The following is a 16,036-nucleotide window of genomic DNA, read 5'->3' as shown; positions in this document are numbered from 1 at the left end:
ACTCTACCAAGGGTGACAGAGTGAGATTCTGTCTAAAAAAAAAAAAAAAAAGAAAGAAAGAAAGAAAGGAAAGAAAAAGGGAAAAAGAAAACTGGTGTCCTCTAAGCTTTCTGTCCTGAGGCTTTGAACATGAATGAGGAAGCTAAAGTCCCCCTTTGTGAATAGGAGTTCGTGATTGTGTAGATTGTATATCTTACCAGTGGGGCTTGGGGTCCTGAATACCTGAGAATTCTGTGGTGAAATGGTTGTCACATATGCCTTGGACTGTCTACCTCTCAACTCAGAGAAATAAAAATTATTTTGCTTAAGACAAAGTTCTGTTACAACTGACCTTGATGAACCTGTTGAAAAGGTACATAGCACGTGCTTAATACTTAAAGTGTGAATTTATCCATGCTCATGGCTTCAACCACAACCTATATGCAGAGAACTCAGATTTGTCTCTAGTTCTAATCTGCATACCAATACCTACCTGCTTTATATCTCTGCTTGGAAATCTTCAAAGGCAGATCAACCTCAACCATTCCACAAGCATATTAGTGGCATTCTGTTTTCTCCCAATACCTTTCTTTTAAAATGGCACTGAGTTACGTAAGCCAGAATTGCCCAGATAAACCTAAAATGCTTTTGTTTGACCTGTCATTTCCAAATGCCTGCTTTTCTCCAACTCTATTACCCAAGTCTAAGCATCACTATGGCTCAGCTGTGTTACTGAAGTAACCTTCCAATCTCCAGGTCCAAGCCTGGCCCTTTCTATACAAGCTGGTCTTTTTTTTCTGGAGAGTCTCACTCTGTTGCCCAGGCTAGAGTGCTGTGGCATCAGCCTAGATCACAGCAACCTCAAACTCCTGAGGTTCAAGCAATCCTCCTGTCTTAGTCTCCCATGTAGCTGGGACTACAGGTATCTACTATAATGCCCAGCTAATTTTTCTATTTTTAGTACAGACAGGGTCCTGCTCTTGCTTAGGCTGGTCTTGAACTCCTGAGCACCAGTGATCCTTCCACCTCAGCTTCCTAGAGTGATAGGATTACAGGCACGAACTACCACCCCCAACTAAGTTGGGTCTTTTTGTAAAACCCATCTATTCCATGATACTCACCTGCCTAAAATTTTTCAAAGGCTTGTTTTAAGAGCCAAGTCTTTGTGTTCTACAAGGCCCCAAGTGGTCTAGCTCTTCAACTTTGCCTTCAACTCTCCCTAGTTTTCTTTTTTTTGAGACAGAGCCTCAAGCTATCCCCCTGGGTAGAGTGCCGTGGCATCACAGCTCACAGCAACCTCCAACTCCTGGGGTCAAGTGAGTCTGCTGTCTCAGCTTCCCAAGTAGCTGGGACCACAGGCATCCACCACATGCCTGGCTATTTTTTGGTTGCAGCCGTCACTGTTGTTCGGCAGGCCCGGGCTGGATTCGAACCCGCCACCTTGGGTATATGTGGCTGGCGCCTTAGCCGCTTGAGCCACAGGCACCAAGCCTCTCTCCCTAGTTTTTGTAGCTTATCTTCCCCTAGGTCTTTTAGCAAAAACCTTTGTCTTGACTACTCTCTCCCATCGCATGTGTTTATCTTTCAGAGCTTGTCTCAATTGTGTATCCTTCCGACTCCCTTTATTACATTCTTTCGCCATGCCTCTGTTCTTCCCAGCACTTTTGACAGACATAATTTTACGTTATTTGTGATTATTTAATGAATCTGTCTTTCTCGCTGATTTTTCAATTCATTGGTTTTGGCTTTGTTATCCCTAGAGCTTAGTGTATTGCCTCACCCACAGCACTCTACAAGTATTTGTTGAGAGACCACTTCACCATTATCACTCCAGAACCACCAATCCTATAAAAGAAACTGAAAACTAATCCTAGCACTCTGGGAGGCCAAGGTGGATGCATCGTCTGAGCTCACAGGTTTGAGACCAGCCTAAGCAAGAGTGAGATCCTGCCTTTAAAAATAGCTAGGTGTTGTAGTGGGCGCTTGTAGTCCCAACTACTAGGAAGGCTGAGGCAAGAGCATCACTTGAGCCCAAAAGTTTGAGGTTGCTGTGACCCATGATGCCAAGGTGCTTTACAAAGTGTGACGAAGTGAGACTCTGTCTCAAAAAAAAAAAATTACTTTAGACACTTGGCTTTTCCTTTTTCCTACAAAACTTTGCCCTTGAACATAATATAGCTTGGTGTGGTTGATGCCTATAGGCTAATGCAGGCATACTCAAACTACAGCCCACGGGCCACATGCAGCCCGCCTAGGACATTTATCCGGCCCACCAGGTGTTTTTGCCACGGCTGCCTGTCCTGTTTAGCAGCCGACTCATCCTGGGGCCCACAGTCCAGCCCTCCAACAGTCTGAGGGACAGCGAACTGGCCCCCTGTTTAAAAAGTTTGAGGACCCCTTTGGGCTAATGGAATCTCATTTTTTCTGCCTGTAAGAGACTTTTACTTTGCCATTCCCACCATCACTGTACATCAGTAAACGAAGAATGAGCTGACTCTGTCAAGAACAGCCTCACCTGCACTTCAGAGATGACTGAACACAGGGTTAAAGAAAATGCTGTTTTTCCACTGTGTTTATTACTAATATAAAAAAAATGTTAAAAAGAAAAAAACTCATTCTCATTTCTCCAATAGCTCTCATTTCTCCCTCTTGTCTACACAGTTCCTGGCCCATTTCTACAGGGCCAGTTCAAAACTGAACCTGTACACTGTTGTTTTCACAGAAAACAACCAGTGCCAGGGATGTAGGGGAAGAGGGTTTCAAAGAGGGCAATAGTACTGACCAGGTTCCACCCAGAGATAGGCCAGGTGGAGATTCACAGAATTCCAATGAAAGGTCTGGTGGCCTCATAATGACATAGTCTAACTGAAATGGACCGGAGAGGAGCTAAGTAGGGTAAAGCCAACAGAGGCTTTACGAGACATCCCACAGGCCTGTGTCAGACCAGAATAACCAACACCAGGAGCATGAGGAGGAGCAGGAAGGCAGTCTTGCGGACAGTTTCACAATTCTCCCATGTTGGGAGGTGGTGGGAAGTCTAGAGGGCACCAAAAGCCTCATTCATTTTGGCAGAAAAACTTATTCTAGTGTTGGGAAGCCACAAAAAATGCCACGGACACTGAGAAAGCCTATGGGGGTATACAGGATTTCACAAAACACAGTGGTCACAGACCATAGTGGTGGGGATTATGCTACTGACAGAAACTATGAAAGCCAAAAGCAGGAAGAGTGCCTTTTAGGGAGTAACTCTGTACCAGTCACCCAAACTTGACCCAGGTCAACCTGGTGAGTTTCACAAGCATCTGACAACACTGAGGGTAGAAGGTCTCACATAAAAAGGACTTAAAACAAACAGCCAGAAGGGAATGGTAGGAAACCACTCCAAGCTCTCAGGGATCAAGGGCAATGCTGGCGGGCTGGTAGACAGATGCACAAGAAACAGCACCAAGAGGTTTCCTGTTCAGCAGTCATTTGACGAGGGGGAAGGATATCCAGGAGGCAATAGAAGGGAGCAAAGATGGGGTCCTGAAGGCAAGTCTCTGGAGGCTGTATCAGAAGAAAGTGTGCACATTGTGCACCAGTGATGAAACACAATTCTGGACCCCAAATGCAGGAGGTGGTGAATGAGGTTGGTGTGTAACTGACTGAGAGTGTTGTGTGGAAGAGCCTCACAGTAGCCTCCACAGGGCCACAGGGAAAGACATGGCTGCTAGGTCACAGACGGTTCCTTCCAACCTGGAAGGAAAGCAGTCTCACAGAGGAGGTCCATTGACGCCTGGGTGGTAGAAGGCACAAAGGTCTTCATATCGACAGTGGCCCTTTTTGGCAAAGTGTCGGCAGACAGGGCGGTCGGATTTGTCTGTGAACAGTGAAAATTGGGCAGTTTAAAATTTGAATAAAAAGAAATATAATGAAAAGCAGAGAGGCAATCAAGATTTCCTACCCTCTACCATTTCCAGGTGTTTGGAATGGTAGTCTTTTTCCTGGGAGAAAAAACATTCAGGTTAATTTCTGCTTCAAAATGAAAAAGGGCAGCCCAAAGAAATGTCATGGGCATTCTGGGAATCAGGTCACTCTGGAGTAATGGGCATAACAAAATGGACCTCACCTTCCATAACCTGGGGGTCATCCTTGGGTGGGCAGGTATTCTTGATAAGAGACCAGCTTTTGAGCCTTCGAGGGTTTCTCTGCTCTTTGTGAAAGCTTCCCCTGGAGGGACCCCCATGGCCTGGCCCTGGAAAAGGAGGTTCAGCATTGACCCCCCACCAACCACGACCATATGGGCCAGACCTAGGGCTGAGGCCTCCCCGAATTGGGCCTCTACCACGGGGAGGAGGTGGGAGACTGAGCAATGGTGGAATCATCGGTCCCCTGGATCCTGGAGGACCTCTGTGAAGAGCTGGACAAAGAGAGAGGGGAGAGAGAGAGAAAGACATGGAAAGGTAACCAATGGGCAGCTTAATCCTGATACAGAAGTCCTGATTCCCCCACCTTTTATTGTTGTACAGAAAGACACACCAGTTGGTTTTTTTTTTTTTTTGAGACAGTCTTATTTTGGCATCATAGCTCACAGCAACCTCAAACTCTTGGGCTCAAGTAATTCTCTTGCCTCAGCCTCCCTAGTAGCTGGGACTACAGGCACCCACCACAACACGTGGCTACTTTTAGAGACGAGGTATAGCTCTGGCTCAGGCTGGTCTCAAATTCATGAGCTCAGGCAATCCACCTGCCTCGGCCTTCCAAGTGCTAAGATTACAGGTGTGAGTCACCACGCCCAGCCTTGACACACATTTTTAAATGTATGAAGTAGACACACCAGAATTTCCACCCTCAGAACAGACCTCATTATGCTTCAAAAGTGCTCCACCTTGTGCCTCTTCTACTCTCCTCCCAAAGGTATCTACTATCTTGATTTCTAATATCATAGGATAGTTTTTGCTTGTTTTCTAATTTTGCATATGTAGAGTCTGTCTCTAGTCCTTTGTCTCTGGCTCTGTTTACTCCACATCTTGCTTGTGAAATGCAGTCATTTGCCTTTGGTAGTTTAAGTTTATTCATTTTCACTGCAGTGTAGTACCCATTGCATGCATACACAACTTATCTAATATACTCACAGTGGACATGTGAGTCTTAAAGTTTGGGGCTATGATGAAAAATGTTACGAACATACATGTCTTTGTTACATGCATGAATGCATTTCTACTGAGTACATGTGGATATGTTGTAGTAGAAATATTATTGGGTCATGAAGTACATGCATGCTCCTGTTTAATAAATCCTGTCAAACTTTTTTTTCCAGGTATTTATACCAACTTATGCTCCCACCAGTAGTTCCACTGAAATGACAATATTTAGTATGGTTAGCCTTTTATATTTTGCCATTCTGGTGAGTGTGAATAGTGGTGGTTTAGTTTATCTTTTATTGTGGTAAAAAAACACATGTAACATAAAATTTACCATCTTGTTTTTAAGTGTACAGTTCAGTAGTGTTAAGTAGATTCATCTTGTGAAAAAGATCTCCAGAACTTTTTTATTAAGCAAATCTGAAACTCTGTACCTATTAAACAATTCTCTTTCCTCAATCCCTCTTCCCCCAGCCCATGGTAATCACTATGTTACTGTTTCTATGAATTTGACTTTAGACACCTCAGATAAGTGGAACTGTTAGTATCTGCCTTTTTAAACGATTTATTTTTTAGGGACAGTCTTGTTCTGTCCCCCAGGCCAGAGTGCAGTGGTGTGATCACAGCTCACTGAAGCCTCAAACTTCTGGACTCAAATGATCCTCCTCTGTCAGCCTTCTGAATAGCTGGGACTACAAGTGTGTCACTGTGCCTGGCTAATCTTTTTACTTTTTGTAGATGGGCGTTGGGTGTGCATGCGAGTCTCACTCTGTTGCTGAGGCTGGTCTCAAATTCCTGGCCTCAAGTACTCTTTCTGCTTCAGCTTCCCAAAGTTCTGGGATTATAGGATGAGCCACTACACCTGGCCCTCTGTACTTGTCTTCTATTGCACTTAGCATAATGTCCTCAAAGTTCATCCATGTCGTAGTATGTGAAAGCATTTTCTTCTTTTATAAAGCTGAATAGTATTCCACTGTATGAATGCATCACATTTTGTTTATCCATTCTTCTGTCAATGGGCATTTGGGTTGCTTCCACCTCTTGGCTTTGTGAATAGTACGGCTATGAACATGGATGTGCAAATACCTCTTCAAGATCCTATTTCCAGTTTGGGGGGTATTAAGTGGGACTGTCATATCATAGTTCTATTTTTAACTTTTTGAGAAACCAACATACTCTTTTCCATAGTTATTACATCATTTTACAATCCCACAGCAGCATGCAAGAGTTCCAATTTCAAAGTGTCGTGTTTTTATCTTGCATTTGTTTGATGACTAATGACGTTGAGTACTTGTTCACATTTCTTGTTCATTTAGATCTCCATTTTTATAAGGTGTCTGTTCTGGTCTTTTGTCAATTTTCCTAATAGCTTGTCTGGATGAGTTCTTTATACATTCTAGATATGAGCTCTTTATTGGTTATAATTGTTCCAAATATCTTCTCCTACTTACTCTATGATTTCCTGTTAAGAAACAGGTATCATTTGATTAATAGAAGTTTATACTTTCTAATGTAGTTCAATCTATCACTCTTTCCTTTATGGCTAGTGTGCATATGTTTATTTCATATCTAAGAACTCTAAGCTACTCTAAGACCATGACAATACATTGACTTTCTAGAAGAATTATTCTTTTATCTTTTACACACAGATATACAATCTACTTGGATTTGATATTTGTATGTGGTATGAGTATTAGGTCAAATTCTATTTTTTTTCCACATGAATATTCAACTAATCCAACATCATTTACTGAAAAGTGTAACTTTTCAGTTCTATCTTCATCATAACTGAAGTATCCATGTATTCATGGGCTTGTTATTGGAATCTTTACCCTGTCCTGTTGACTTTTATGTCTGTCATTATGCCCAAACCAGTCATAACCCCTGTAACTTTGTGACATCTTTTTTGGATTTTTTTTTTTTTAAGAGATAGGGGTCTCACTATGTTGCCCAGGCTGGCCTCAAATTCCTAGGCCCAAGGAATCTTCCTGGATAGCTGGGACTTATAGGTACATGCCATGATGAGTAGCTTACAATAAGTTTTTCTTTTTCTTTGTTTCTTTTCTTTTCTTTCTTTCTTTTTCTTTTTTTTTTAAGAGACAGGATTTTGCTCTCTTGCCCAGGCTGGAGAGCAGCAGTGTGATCATAATTCACTGCAATCTTTAACTCTTGTGCTCAAGTGATACTCCTAACCTCCCACCTCAGCCCCCTGAGTAGCTGGGACTACAGGTGTACACTACCATATCTGGCTAATTTTTAATTTTTTTTGTATAGACAGAGGTCTCACTATGTTGCCTAGGCTGATCTTGAACTTCTGGCCTCAAGTAATCCTCCTGCCTCAGCCTCTCAAAGTGCTGAGATTATAAGTATAAGACATCACACCTGGCCACAGTAAGTCCTGATATGCAGAATAAGCCCTCCCACTTCAAGATTATCTTGACAGTCTCTCACTGTGATACTTTGCATATCCATGTAACAATGCAGAATGTTGATTTCCACAAAGTGACTATAAGAGCGCTGAGTGGGAAATGCATTATATCTATACATCAATTTGGGGAGAAGTGACTTTTCTTTTTGAGACAGAGCTTCAAGCTATCACCCTGGGTAGAGTGCCATGGCATCATACCTCACAGTAACCTCCAACTCCTGGGCTTAAGCTCTTCTCTTGCCTCAGCCTCCCAAGGAGCTGGGACTACAGACGCCCACCACAATTCCCAGCTATTCTTTTGGTTGTAGTTGTCATTGTTGTTTGGCAGGCCCAGGCTGGATTCAAATCCTCTAGCTCATGTGTATGTGGCTGGTGCCTTAGCCACTTGAGCTATAGGCACTGAGCCAAGAAGTGACATTTTTACATTTTGTTTTCCAATCTGTAAATATACAACTTCTTTCCATTCATTTGGGTACAAAATCCCTGATCTTTTAAGTCCTTCCTGGGTTTTACTCCCTCCCTATTCCCTTCTCCAGGACCTAACATGGATCAAAGCCCCTTCCTCCTCACCTGACTTGGGATCACCAGGCTTTCCATTGGCCATGGGGGGAGGGCCCAGAAGGCTGGGTGGTCCTAAGAGTAGACATGAAAACATGGTCATCAAAATGGATTAAAGGAGTGATGATCCTGTTCTTACATATTTTTCTTTTATTATTCATTTCTTAATTCAACCAGTAAAGTTCAGCATATTTTCACCCCATCTCTCTGCCCTTTTTTCTGCAAAGTTCTTTTAGGGTTTGCAAAAAGTGGAGACTCAGTCAAAGCAGGTAATGTGGGAAGGATGCTGACAATTTTTTCTTTTCCTTACAGTGCTGCTATCCAAAACATCCCAAGTGATTCCAAAGATAAACCAATCCCTCACCTTAACTGCTGGCCAATCAGATAGTTTTTTCCTCCTTCCCTTCCCCCAAGGGAGTAGTTTAGAGAAAGCTTCCACTTCCATCTTCCCAGTGAAAGTCTGGTCACAAACTGTCATCCCAGTCATCGAAATCTGCAACATCTCTCCCTCTTCCCTGCCGTTTTGCGGCTGCGCATATGAGCTCTTTATTCTCTCCTCCCCTGCCTTCTCTAGAAAGGTTTAGGGGCTGGATTGAGGTTGATGGTTCAAGTTAGACAAGTCCTCGCTCGAGGGTACATTCAGGACAGCCCCCCTCCGTGTCGCCCCAGCGCGTGCGCCCTTCCTCCTTCCGTTAGAGCCCCCTCCCCCGCACCTTAATCAGCCCTAGGTCATCTCCCGGCGGGCTGACAGGCATGTGCACATCCCTCCCCGACCCCTCACCGACGGGACTCCCATCCTCCTCATCTCCAGTCTCTTCCCTCTCCGATAATAGGTGCTGCTGCGGTGGCGGCGGTAAGTGGTGCTGATTCTGCTTCTTTAGTTTTGGCATCGCGGCTGAGGCAATGGCTGCAGCGGGAATTGGAGGGCAGTGAGGAAGGGGCACGCTGGGATTCCGTTTCCGCTTCCGGGGGGGGGGCGGTGGGCAGTGAGGCTAAGGCTCCGGCCATTCCACTTCCGGAAGGCTGCGGGGTGCATCTGCAGCGGCTGCGTTCTCGAGTAAACTGCCTTACTCGTCTCTGCCGGGCATGTCGGCAATCTCTAACTTTCCTTTTGTCACGTTCATATAAAGGCTCAAAAAATAAATCCTCTCTTACCCCTAGCTGGAACACACCATAACCAGCTCCTCATTGTGTGCTACAAAGTCAACAGGCTCTCGGGCCAGAAGGCCTGAGAAGAGATGACTGTCGCGCCGTAAGAACGCCACATCCGGTCCTGTTACTGTGGTAACTGCTGCAGGCACAACTTCATGCCCTCTGACCTCTCTCCAAAACTCCTGTCCCACCTGTGTTTCCCTTGTCTGCTCTCGCATTTATAATCTGTAAAACTACTCCTTATTATCGTTTCCACAAAAAATTTGGGTCCCAGAAGGTCGGCGTACAGGACTCTTCTGACCGCCACCAGCTCCTCAAGACCTTTGACCGTGCCTCCTCTGTATGACAGCATCCTGGCTTCATTCCCGGGACGCACAGCCTCGGCTTTCCACTAAAGTCAATTCCTCGGGTTGGTAGTGTAGCCCCAGCGTTTCCACGCCTCCTCTCCGTTAGGTAGAAGGACCCGCCCTCCGTTCCGCCGCCCCTCCAGGTGAGTGGTAGCTCCTCCCGGGAACGTAAGGTAGTGATGACACGCGTCCCCCCTTCTCCGAACGCGAATTGGTAGCGTCCGTGACGAAGTTAGCCCGAACCTCCCACGCGCGCCTCCTTCTTCGCCACTGGGGCGCCCTTTCGGTACCGCTGGCTCTCATGTGCCCTTAGCTCATCCCGCATCATCCTCTCCCCTGGTTCCCAGGGGGAAGTTACTGTGTTTCTCCCGTCCGCCTTCCACTGCTGCAGCCCCGGCAATTCGGTCGGGCCCGCCCGCTGACGTCACCGTCTAGCCCCGCCTCCTCTAGGGTCCCGGGCCCTTGCGGCTGGGGCTGCCCCGGGGGGAGTCGGTTGAGGCGGCGGGAGCTCGGCGGAGGGCGGGCCAGGTGACTGGTCCGGGCCATGCCGAGGAAGAAGCCCTTCAGCGTGAAGCAGAAAAAGAAGCAGTTGCAGGACAAGCGGGAGCGGAAGAGAGGTCAGTGCGGGAGCGGGAGGAGGGGGCGGGGCTCGGGCGCCCGCACATCTGGAAGGAGGGGTGTGCCCGCCGCACCTCTGGTGGGCGTGGGAGGGGTTGATGGGCACGCGCCGACCCCTGCAGGCTGTGGCGGAGAGGATTCCCCCACCCTAGCCCCCTACAACTGGAAGGGGTGGGAAAGGATGGAGATGTGGGGGAGGGGAATCCCTCCAGCTCGAACGGGGCGCCATCCTCGCAGCTCCCTGGAGGAGTGACTCCCCCCACGCACATCCGGGAGGGTCCTGGGTAGGGTGGTTGGGAGGACGGAGCCTCCCAAGAAGTTGGGTGGGGTGAAGAAGAGTCAGGTCGATCGGGGAGAGGGTCTCATGGCCCCTGAGAGTCGGCCAGCACTGGCGTCACCAGCCCCTCCCCGCAGGGCTTCAAGATGGGCTACGCTCCAGTTCCAACAGCCGCAGCGGGAGCCGGGAGCGGCGGGAGGAGCAGACCGACACCTCTGACGGGGAGTCTGTGACCCATCATATCCGCAGACTCAACCAGCAGCCTTCTCAGGGGCTGGGTTCACGAGGCTACGACCCAAATCGGTGAGGGTGGGAGGGGGCGCTGGTCACTGGCTTTCCTGCCTACCCGGAACTCAGAGCGTTGTGGAAAAGCAGGCTGCTGCTTTTGGAGGCTTAAAAGTGGAGGCTGTGGAGCTGGGATGCCAGAGCAAGGCCATAGTCTTCCCTTCCAGAGGAACTGGAAAGAGTTTGGCTTTTAAAAGAATGAGGCCGAATACTGTGTGAAGGAGGGACTTGGGGGGAAAGCTGACTAAGACAGGAGACATGAATAACTCCGGAGAGAAAGCTTTGGAAAGCTGCCTGCCCATAAAGGGAGAAAATGGGAGTTTGTGGCCACAGGATTGCTCTGGATTTCATGGTCCCTGTTCCCTTAGATACCGGCTGCATTTTGAACGGGACAGTCGGGAGGAGGTGGAGAGGAGAAAGAGAGCAGCGCGGGAACAAGTGTTACAGCCTGTCAGTGCTGAGGTGCTGGAGCTAGACATCCCGGAGGTCTATCAGCCTGGCTCAGGTGAGGAAGAGCAAGACAGGTATGGGGCTGGGGGAATGCATGTGAAAGATTAAGAGCTGATTGTTCTGAGGAAGGAGGGATCTGGAATGTAAACTTGAATCCTGAAACCATCCTCACACTTGGACTTCTTGATTTCCTAGTCCTGGACTTTCCCCGACGTCCTCCTTGGAGCTATGAGATGTCCAAGGAGCAACTAATGAGCCAGGAGGAACGAAGCTTCCAGGAGTATCTTGGGAAGATTCATGGGGCTTACACCTCTGAGAAACTCAGCTACTTTGAGCACAATCTGGAGGTGACTGTAGAGTGGGTGCCAAAGTAGGGCAAGTGACCCATGGTCAAATTGGTCTGGAGTCAGGCTGGAGTGGGACTCTGGGCTCAGGTTCTCTTTCATTGATCTTGTCTTTTCAGACATGGAGGCAGCTGTGGCGAGTGTTAGAGATGTCCGACATTGTCCTGCTTATCACAGATATCCGACATCCAGTGAGTCCTGGGGATGAGGGTGGGCAAGGAGGAGGAGTTGGGGGGAAGGTTCTTGTGGGGTAAAGGTCAGAGGCAAGAGTTGGGAAACAGAGAGGTATCCTCCTTCCTTTCTTTCCATCTTCTAATCTGTGCTGATGTCTGCACTCAGAAATTTAGTTTTTTTATTCATCTCTTGTTATAGCCTGTCACTCCTCTGTTGGTCAGCTGACTATCCTTATTGCCTTTGATGAAAAACTCTGTCTTGTTTCCTAGCCCACCAGAGCTAGACCAATAGAAAATCCCAGTATGGAGCTCCAGGGAGTCTATGAAGGCAACTAGGGATTTCCCCCTTCCCAGCCCAAAGATGCCCTTTCTTTCTTATCTCATTTCTCTAGTACCGCCACATCAGTTGCTGCAGAGCCCACCTGGAATGCTAGGGTAGTGGTTAAGGCTGTAGACTCTGCTGCTGGACTGCCCTGTGTAAATCCTGGCTCTGCCACTTCACTGTTGTCCTCCACTGGGAGAAAGGGAGGTTTGTGGGGACATTTAGCTTGAAGGTCCTTAACAATGCCCATATACACATAATCACAAATGTGTGCATGTGCATATCTGTATACACAGGTACACTCCAGTACACTCAAATTCACTCACATAAATGAGTGAATGCACATGCTTGCATGTATGCACATTTGCATGTATGCACATACAGTATGCACATGAAAATAGATACTGATTTCTGCTCCATCCCCCATCTCTGTTTCTGAGCCCAGCCTTTACCTCAGTGTGCTACGTGTCACTGTTTCCCTGTCTGTTTTTTGGTTTGGTTCCATCTTTAATCATGACTTGTAGGAACCCCCCTGAGACTCAAACAAGTTTAATTAACCTCTGATTTGTCTTCCTTGTTTAGTTTGGCTGGTTTACCATTTTCAGCCCAGAATCTGCTACCACCAAGGCTTTGTCTCCAAGCTATGCTGAGTGGGGAAGCTAGAGGCAGAGAACTTTGGGTTGACCTCTCACTGCTCCATCCTTTTACCAATACTCCCCCAGGTTGTGAATTTCCCACCAGCACTTTATGAGTATGTGACTGGAGAACTTGGGCTGGCGCTGGTGCTGGTCCTGAACAAGGTGGATCTGGCCCCACCAGCTCTCGTGGTTGCCTGGAAACATTATTTCCATCAACACTATCCCCAGCTCCATATCGTCCTTTTCACCTCTTTCCCTCGGGACCCCCGTACCCCACAGGACCCTAGTAGTGGTAAGTAGACAACAAGGAGGGCAACATGGAAGAGGTGGGGAAGTGGGGGACAGAGGAAAGAACTTAGAGACTTACTGACAAGAAGAGTACCTGATCTTGGACCTAAATGTGGTGGAAGAGATGAAGTGTATAGCCTGTGTGCTAACCCTTTTGTGCCCTGTGATTTTAGTCTTGAAGAAAAGTCGGAGGAGGGGAAGAGGATGGACTCGAGCCCTGGGACCTGAGCAACTGCTGAGAGCCTGTGAGGCTATCACTGTGGGGAAAGGTATGTGGCCCTTAGAGAACGGATGTGGGAGGACATGAAGGAGATCTAAGGCCTAGAGTAATTTTGCTTACCTTTCCTGAAAACAACCCCTCTATTATAGATGTGCATGAGAGGTCAGGGGTAGAATGATATAGGAGAAGACTGAGTTGGAAGGATAAGAGAGGCAGCTGGTAGGCAGAAGCCTCAGTGGTTTGCTGCCTTTAGTTTTCTCAGGACTTTTCAGAAACTCAGACAAAGAAATGTTCATGATTTCAAGGTTGGGTCACGTGAAGGCTGGGAGATTCTCTGGCCCACCATTGTTCAGGTCTATACCTGAGAGTGTCAGTTACGTTAGCTGTGCAGTGCATAGTCTATGCTATTGCATATAGCAGCCCTGGGAAGAACTTTCATTTTCTTCTTTGAACAGTGGACTTGAGCAGCTGGCGGGAGAAGATTGCTCGAGATGTGGCTGGAGCCACCTGGGGTAATGGCTCAGGGGAGGAGGAGGAAGAGGAGGATGGGCCAGCAGTCCTGGTGGAACAGCAGACAGATTCAGCGATGGAGCCAACTGGCCCAACCCGGGAGCGCTACAAGGATGGGGTGGTGACCATCGGCTGTGTGGGTAAGGAAGTGGTGTCCTGTACATCAAGGTGGCCTCCTAGGAGGCATATACAGCGGAAGAGGGAGGGAAAGTAGGTCTTTTTAGGCCACAAGGTCTCTGAGGGGTAACCTCTTGCTGGTAGTCATGGGCAAAGCAGATGAGGCATGCTGTAGTGGAAGGATCACACAGCTTGAGCCAAATTCCTCCTCTCTCAGCTGTGTGGTCTTGAGTAAGTGATTTAGCTGCTTTGAGTCTTACTTTGGTTTTAAAAATGAAGGTATTGATACCTGATTAAAAGAACAGATGTGAGGAATGAGGGGAGACAGCCTAATACCGTGTGACATATGATAATAATAATAATAACAATGATCATTAAGTCATAGTAGGTGCTCAGCAGGTATTAGTTTCCTTCTAGGTCTTTTTTTTTTTTTTGATACAGTCTCACTCTGTTGTCCTGGGTAGAGTGCCCTGGCATCACAGCTAACAAAAACCTCCAACTCCTGGGCTTGAGCAATCCTCTTGCTTCAGCCTCCTGAGTAGCTGGCACAAGAGGTGCCCACCACCATGCCCTGTAAATTTTTCTATTTTTATTTATTTATTTATTTATTTATTTATTTTTTTGAGACAGAGCCTCAAGCTGTTCCCCTGGGTAGAGCGCCGTGGCATTACAGCTCACAGCAACCTCCAACTCTTGGGCCCAAGCGAGTCTCTTGCCTCCGCCTCCCAAGTAGCTGGGACCACAGACGCCCGCCACAACGCCTGGCTTTTTTTGTTTTGGTTGCAGCCATCATAGTTGTTTGGCGGGCCCGGGCTGGGGACTCGAACCCTCCACCTTAGGTGCACGTGGCTGGCGCCCCAGCCGGTTGAGCTATAGGCGCCGAGCCGAATAAGGAGATCTTGAAAGATGGCTGGCCTTTCAAAAAAAATTCAAATGCTGGGGATTTTCCATTGAATCTAGTTCAGTTTTTACTAAGTTTTACAACTCATGTCAACATTTGGATCACAGATGTGGTTTCAAAATGGAGCCCAGCAAAATAAGACCTAACTTGGAATAATGGTGTATGCAGCAGTGTCCCCTTGCACACCCAAGATTCCAACATCAGAACCCACAGTGCTTGCTTGGCATTTGCTTCAGTGCTGACTCACAGCAAGTGCCAATTATGGCCACTAGACTGTGGATACTAGAGGCTGAGACTCATGGGATCCTCAGTCCCAGAGGTCCCTGTGGGGTATGGTACTGTGGTTACGAGCGCAGACTGGAGTGTTATGTTTTTTGGTGCTCACCCCTAGCTGTGTGACCCATGGCAAGTGACTTTACCTCTCTGAGCCTGTTTTCTCACCTGTAAAAGGTGGACATGATCAGTATGTATACTCTTGAGCATAATGGGTTTAAACACTTCATAAATAGGGCATAAACTAGACCGTTTGTAAAAACTCTTATCTAGGTACTTGGTACCATAGTGTGCGTTAATAACCATAGCTGTCAGGAATGATTGGCACTGCCAGCCTAAACCTAGCCTCCTCATTTTGTGGAGAAAGAAGCCAAGTCCCAGATTTTGTGGCCACTCAGTGGCTGAGCTGGGACAAGATTGCCAGCCTCTGGGCTTCCCGTGCAGTGCTCTTTCCCCCTGCCACCTGCCTGTTTCCACACATCTCTAGATCATGTACTTTGTCACCTCCTCTGGTTCTCTGCAGTGCCGGCAGATCCTAACAACAGATGGTCCTGTTTTGAATTAAAACAATTTAACTCAAGATCCATCAACTGCCAACATCAAACATCCTTAAAAGAAGGAAAGAAACTCATTATCAAGAGTATTTAAGCAAAGTAGGTATTTAATCTATCTTAATCATTTGCATTCTTGGGAAGAAGAAAGTCAGTGGCAGCTGCCACCATAGGCCGGGCCCCATGGATACGCTTCCACATAATCACTTCAGACGGAATTTTCTCCCTTTTCTTCTTTATGGCTTCTTCTGTGTGAGCCATACACTACTCATTTGGACTTTCACCTTGGAGCAAGATTTTTTTTTTTTTTGGAGCAAGATTTTAAGCCACACTAAATACTCGAATACTTAAAAATGTAAAAAGTAATCTTTTTTAGGGGGGGTGTCCATAAATCCTCTGGCCATGTGTCTTTCAGTGAAGCTTTGTCATCGTGCACATGGGCAGGGCAGGCCCACTGATGCCACGCGGCTTGTGCTTTCAGT

The 16,036-nt window shown here is 47.1% G+C and overlaps 2 protein-coding genes and 1 long non-coding RNA gene across 3 annotated transcripts in view; 1 reads left to right on the top strand and 2 right to left on the bottom strand.

Annotated features, from left to right (window-relative positions):
• Positions 1 to 2,529: 2,529 nt before the first annotated feature.
• PRR3 (proline rich 3) lies at positions 2,530 to 9,546 on the bottom strand. The gene is made up of 5 exons (XM_023512826.1): positions 9,244 to 9,546; positions 8,870 to 8,995; positions 8,101 to 8,163; positions 4,088 to 4,378; positions 2,530 to 3,838 (listed from the first exon to the last, which is right to left on the bottom strand). Exons 1-5 carry the CDS (start codon positions 9,275 to 9,277, stop codon positions 3,732 to 3,734), a joined length of 621 nt encoding a protein of 206 aa, XP_023368594.1. The 5' UTR covers positions 9,278 to 9,546; the 3' UTR covers positions 2,530 to 3,731.
• LOC111725074 lies at positions 2,530 to 13,913 on the bottom strand. Its single transcript, XR_002773229.1, has 3 exons — positions 13,904 to 13,913; positions 12,873 to 12,875; positions 2,530 to 3,225 (listed from the first exon to the last, which is right to left on the bottom strand). It is a non-coding gene; the product is annotated as an uncharacterized LOC111725074 (long non-coding RNA).
• The window catches only part of GNL1 (G protein nucleolar 1 (putative)), a 12,612-nt gene continuing 6,171 nt past the window's right edge, over positions 9,596 to 16,036 (top strand). Inside the window, exons 1-8 of the mRNA XM_003788967.3 lie at positions 9,596 to 10,204; positions 10,620 to 10,785; positions 11,136 to 11,272; positions 11,413 to 11,564; positions 11,681 to 11,752; positions 12,779 to 12,986; positions 13,156 to 13,251; positions 13,658 to 13,852. Coding sequence (XP_003789015.1) covers positions 10,132 to 10,204; positions 10,620 to 10,785; positions 11,136 to 11,272; positions 11,413 to 11,564; positions 11,681 to 11,752; positions 12,779 to 12,986; positions 13,156 to 13,251; positions 13,658 to 13,852 — 1,099 coding nt within the window. The 5' untranslated portion in view covers positions 9,596 to 10,131. The remainder of the gene's footprint in view (positions 10,205 to 10,619; positions 10,786 to 11,135; positions 11,273 to 11,412; positions 11,565 to 11,680; positions 11,753 to 12,778; positions 12,987 to 13,155; positions 13,252 to 13,657; positions 13,853 to 16,036) is intronic.

This window comes from Otolemur garnettii, unplaced genomic scaffold (assembly GCF_000181295.1).
Source record: "Otolemur garnettii isolate 467f Iridium unplaced genomic scaffold, OtoGar3 scaffold00031, whole genome shotgun sequence".
Lineage (NCBI taxonomy): Eukaryota > Metazoa > Chordata > Mammalia > Primates > Galagidae > Otolemur > Otolemur garnettii.
The sequence above is the reverse complement of the archived record's forward strand: the minus strand, read 5'-3'. Positions and strand labels throughout refer to the sequence as shown.

Coding starts and splice junctions, on each gene's coding strand:
- PRR3 (XM_023512826.1), bottom strand. CDS start 9,277: ATGAGGAGCTGGTTATGGTGTGTTCCAGCTAGGG. Junction 4,379..8,100: donor GCCTGGTGATCCCAAGTCAG/GTGAGGAGGAAG, acceptor CTCTTTGTCCAG/CTCTTCACAGAGGTCCTCCA. Junction 3,839..4,087: donor TGACCCCCAGGTTATGGAAG/GTGAGGTCCATT, acceptor CACTGTTCACAG/ACAAATCCGACCGCCCTGTC.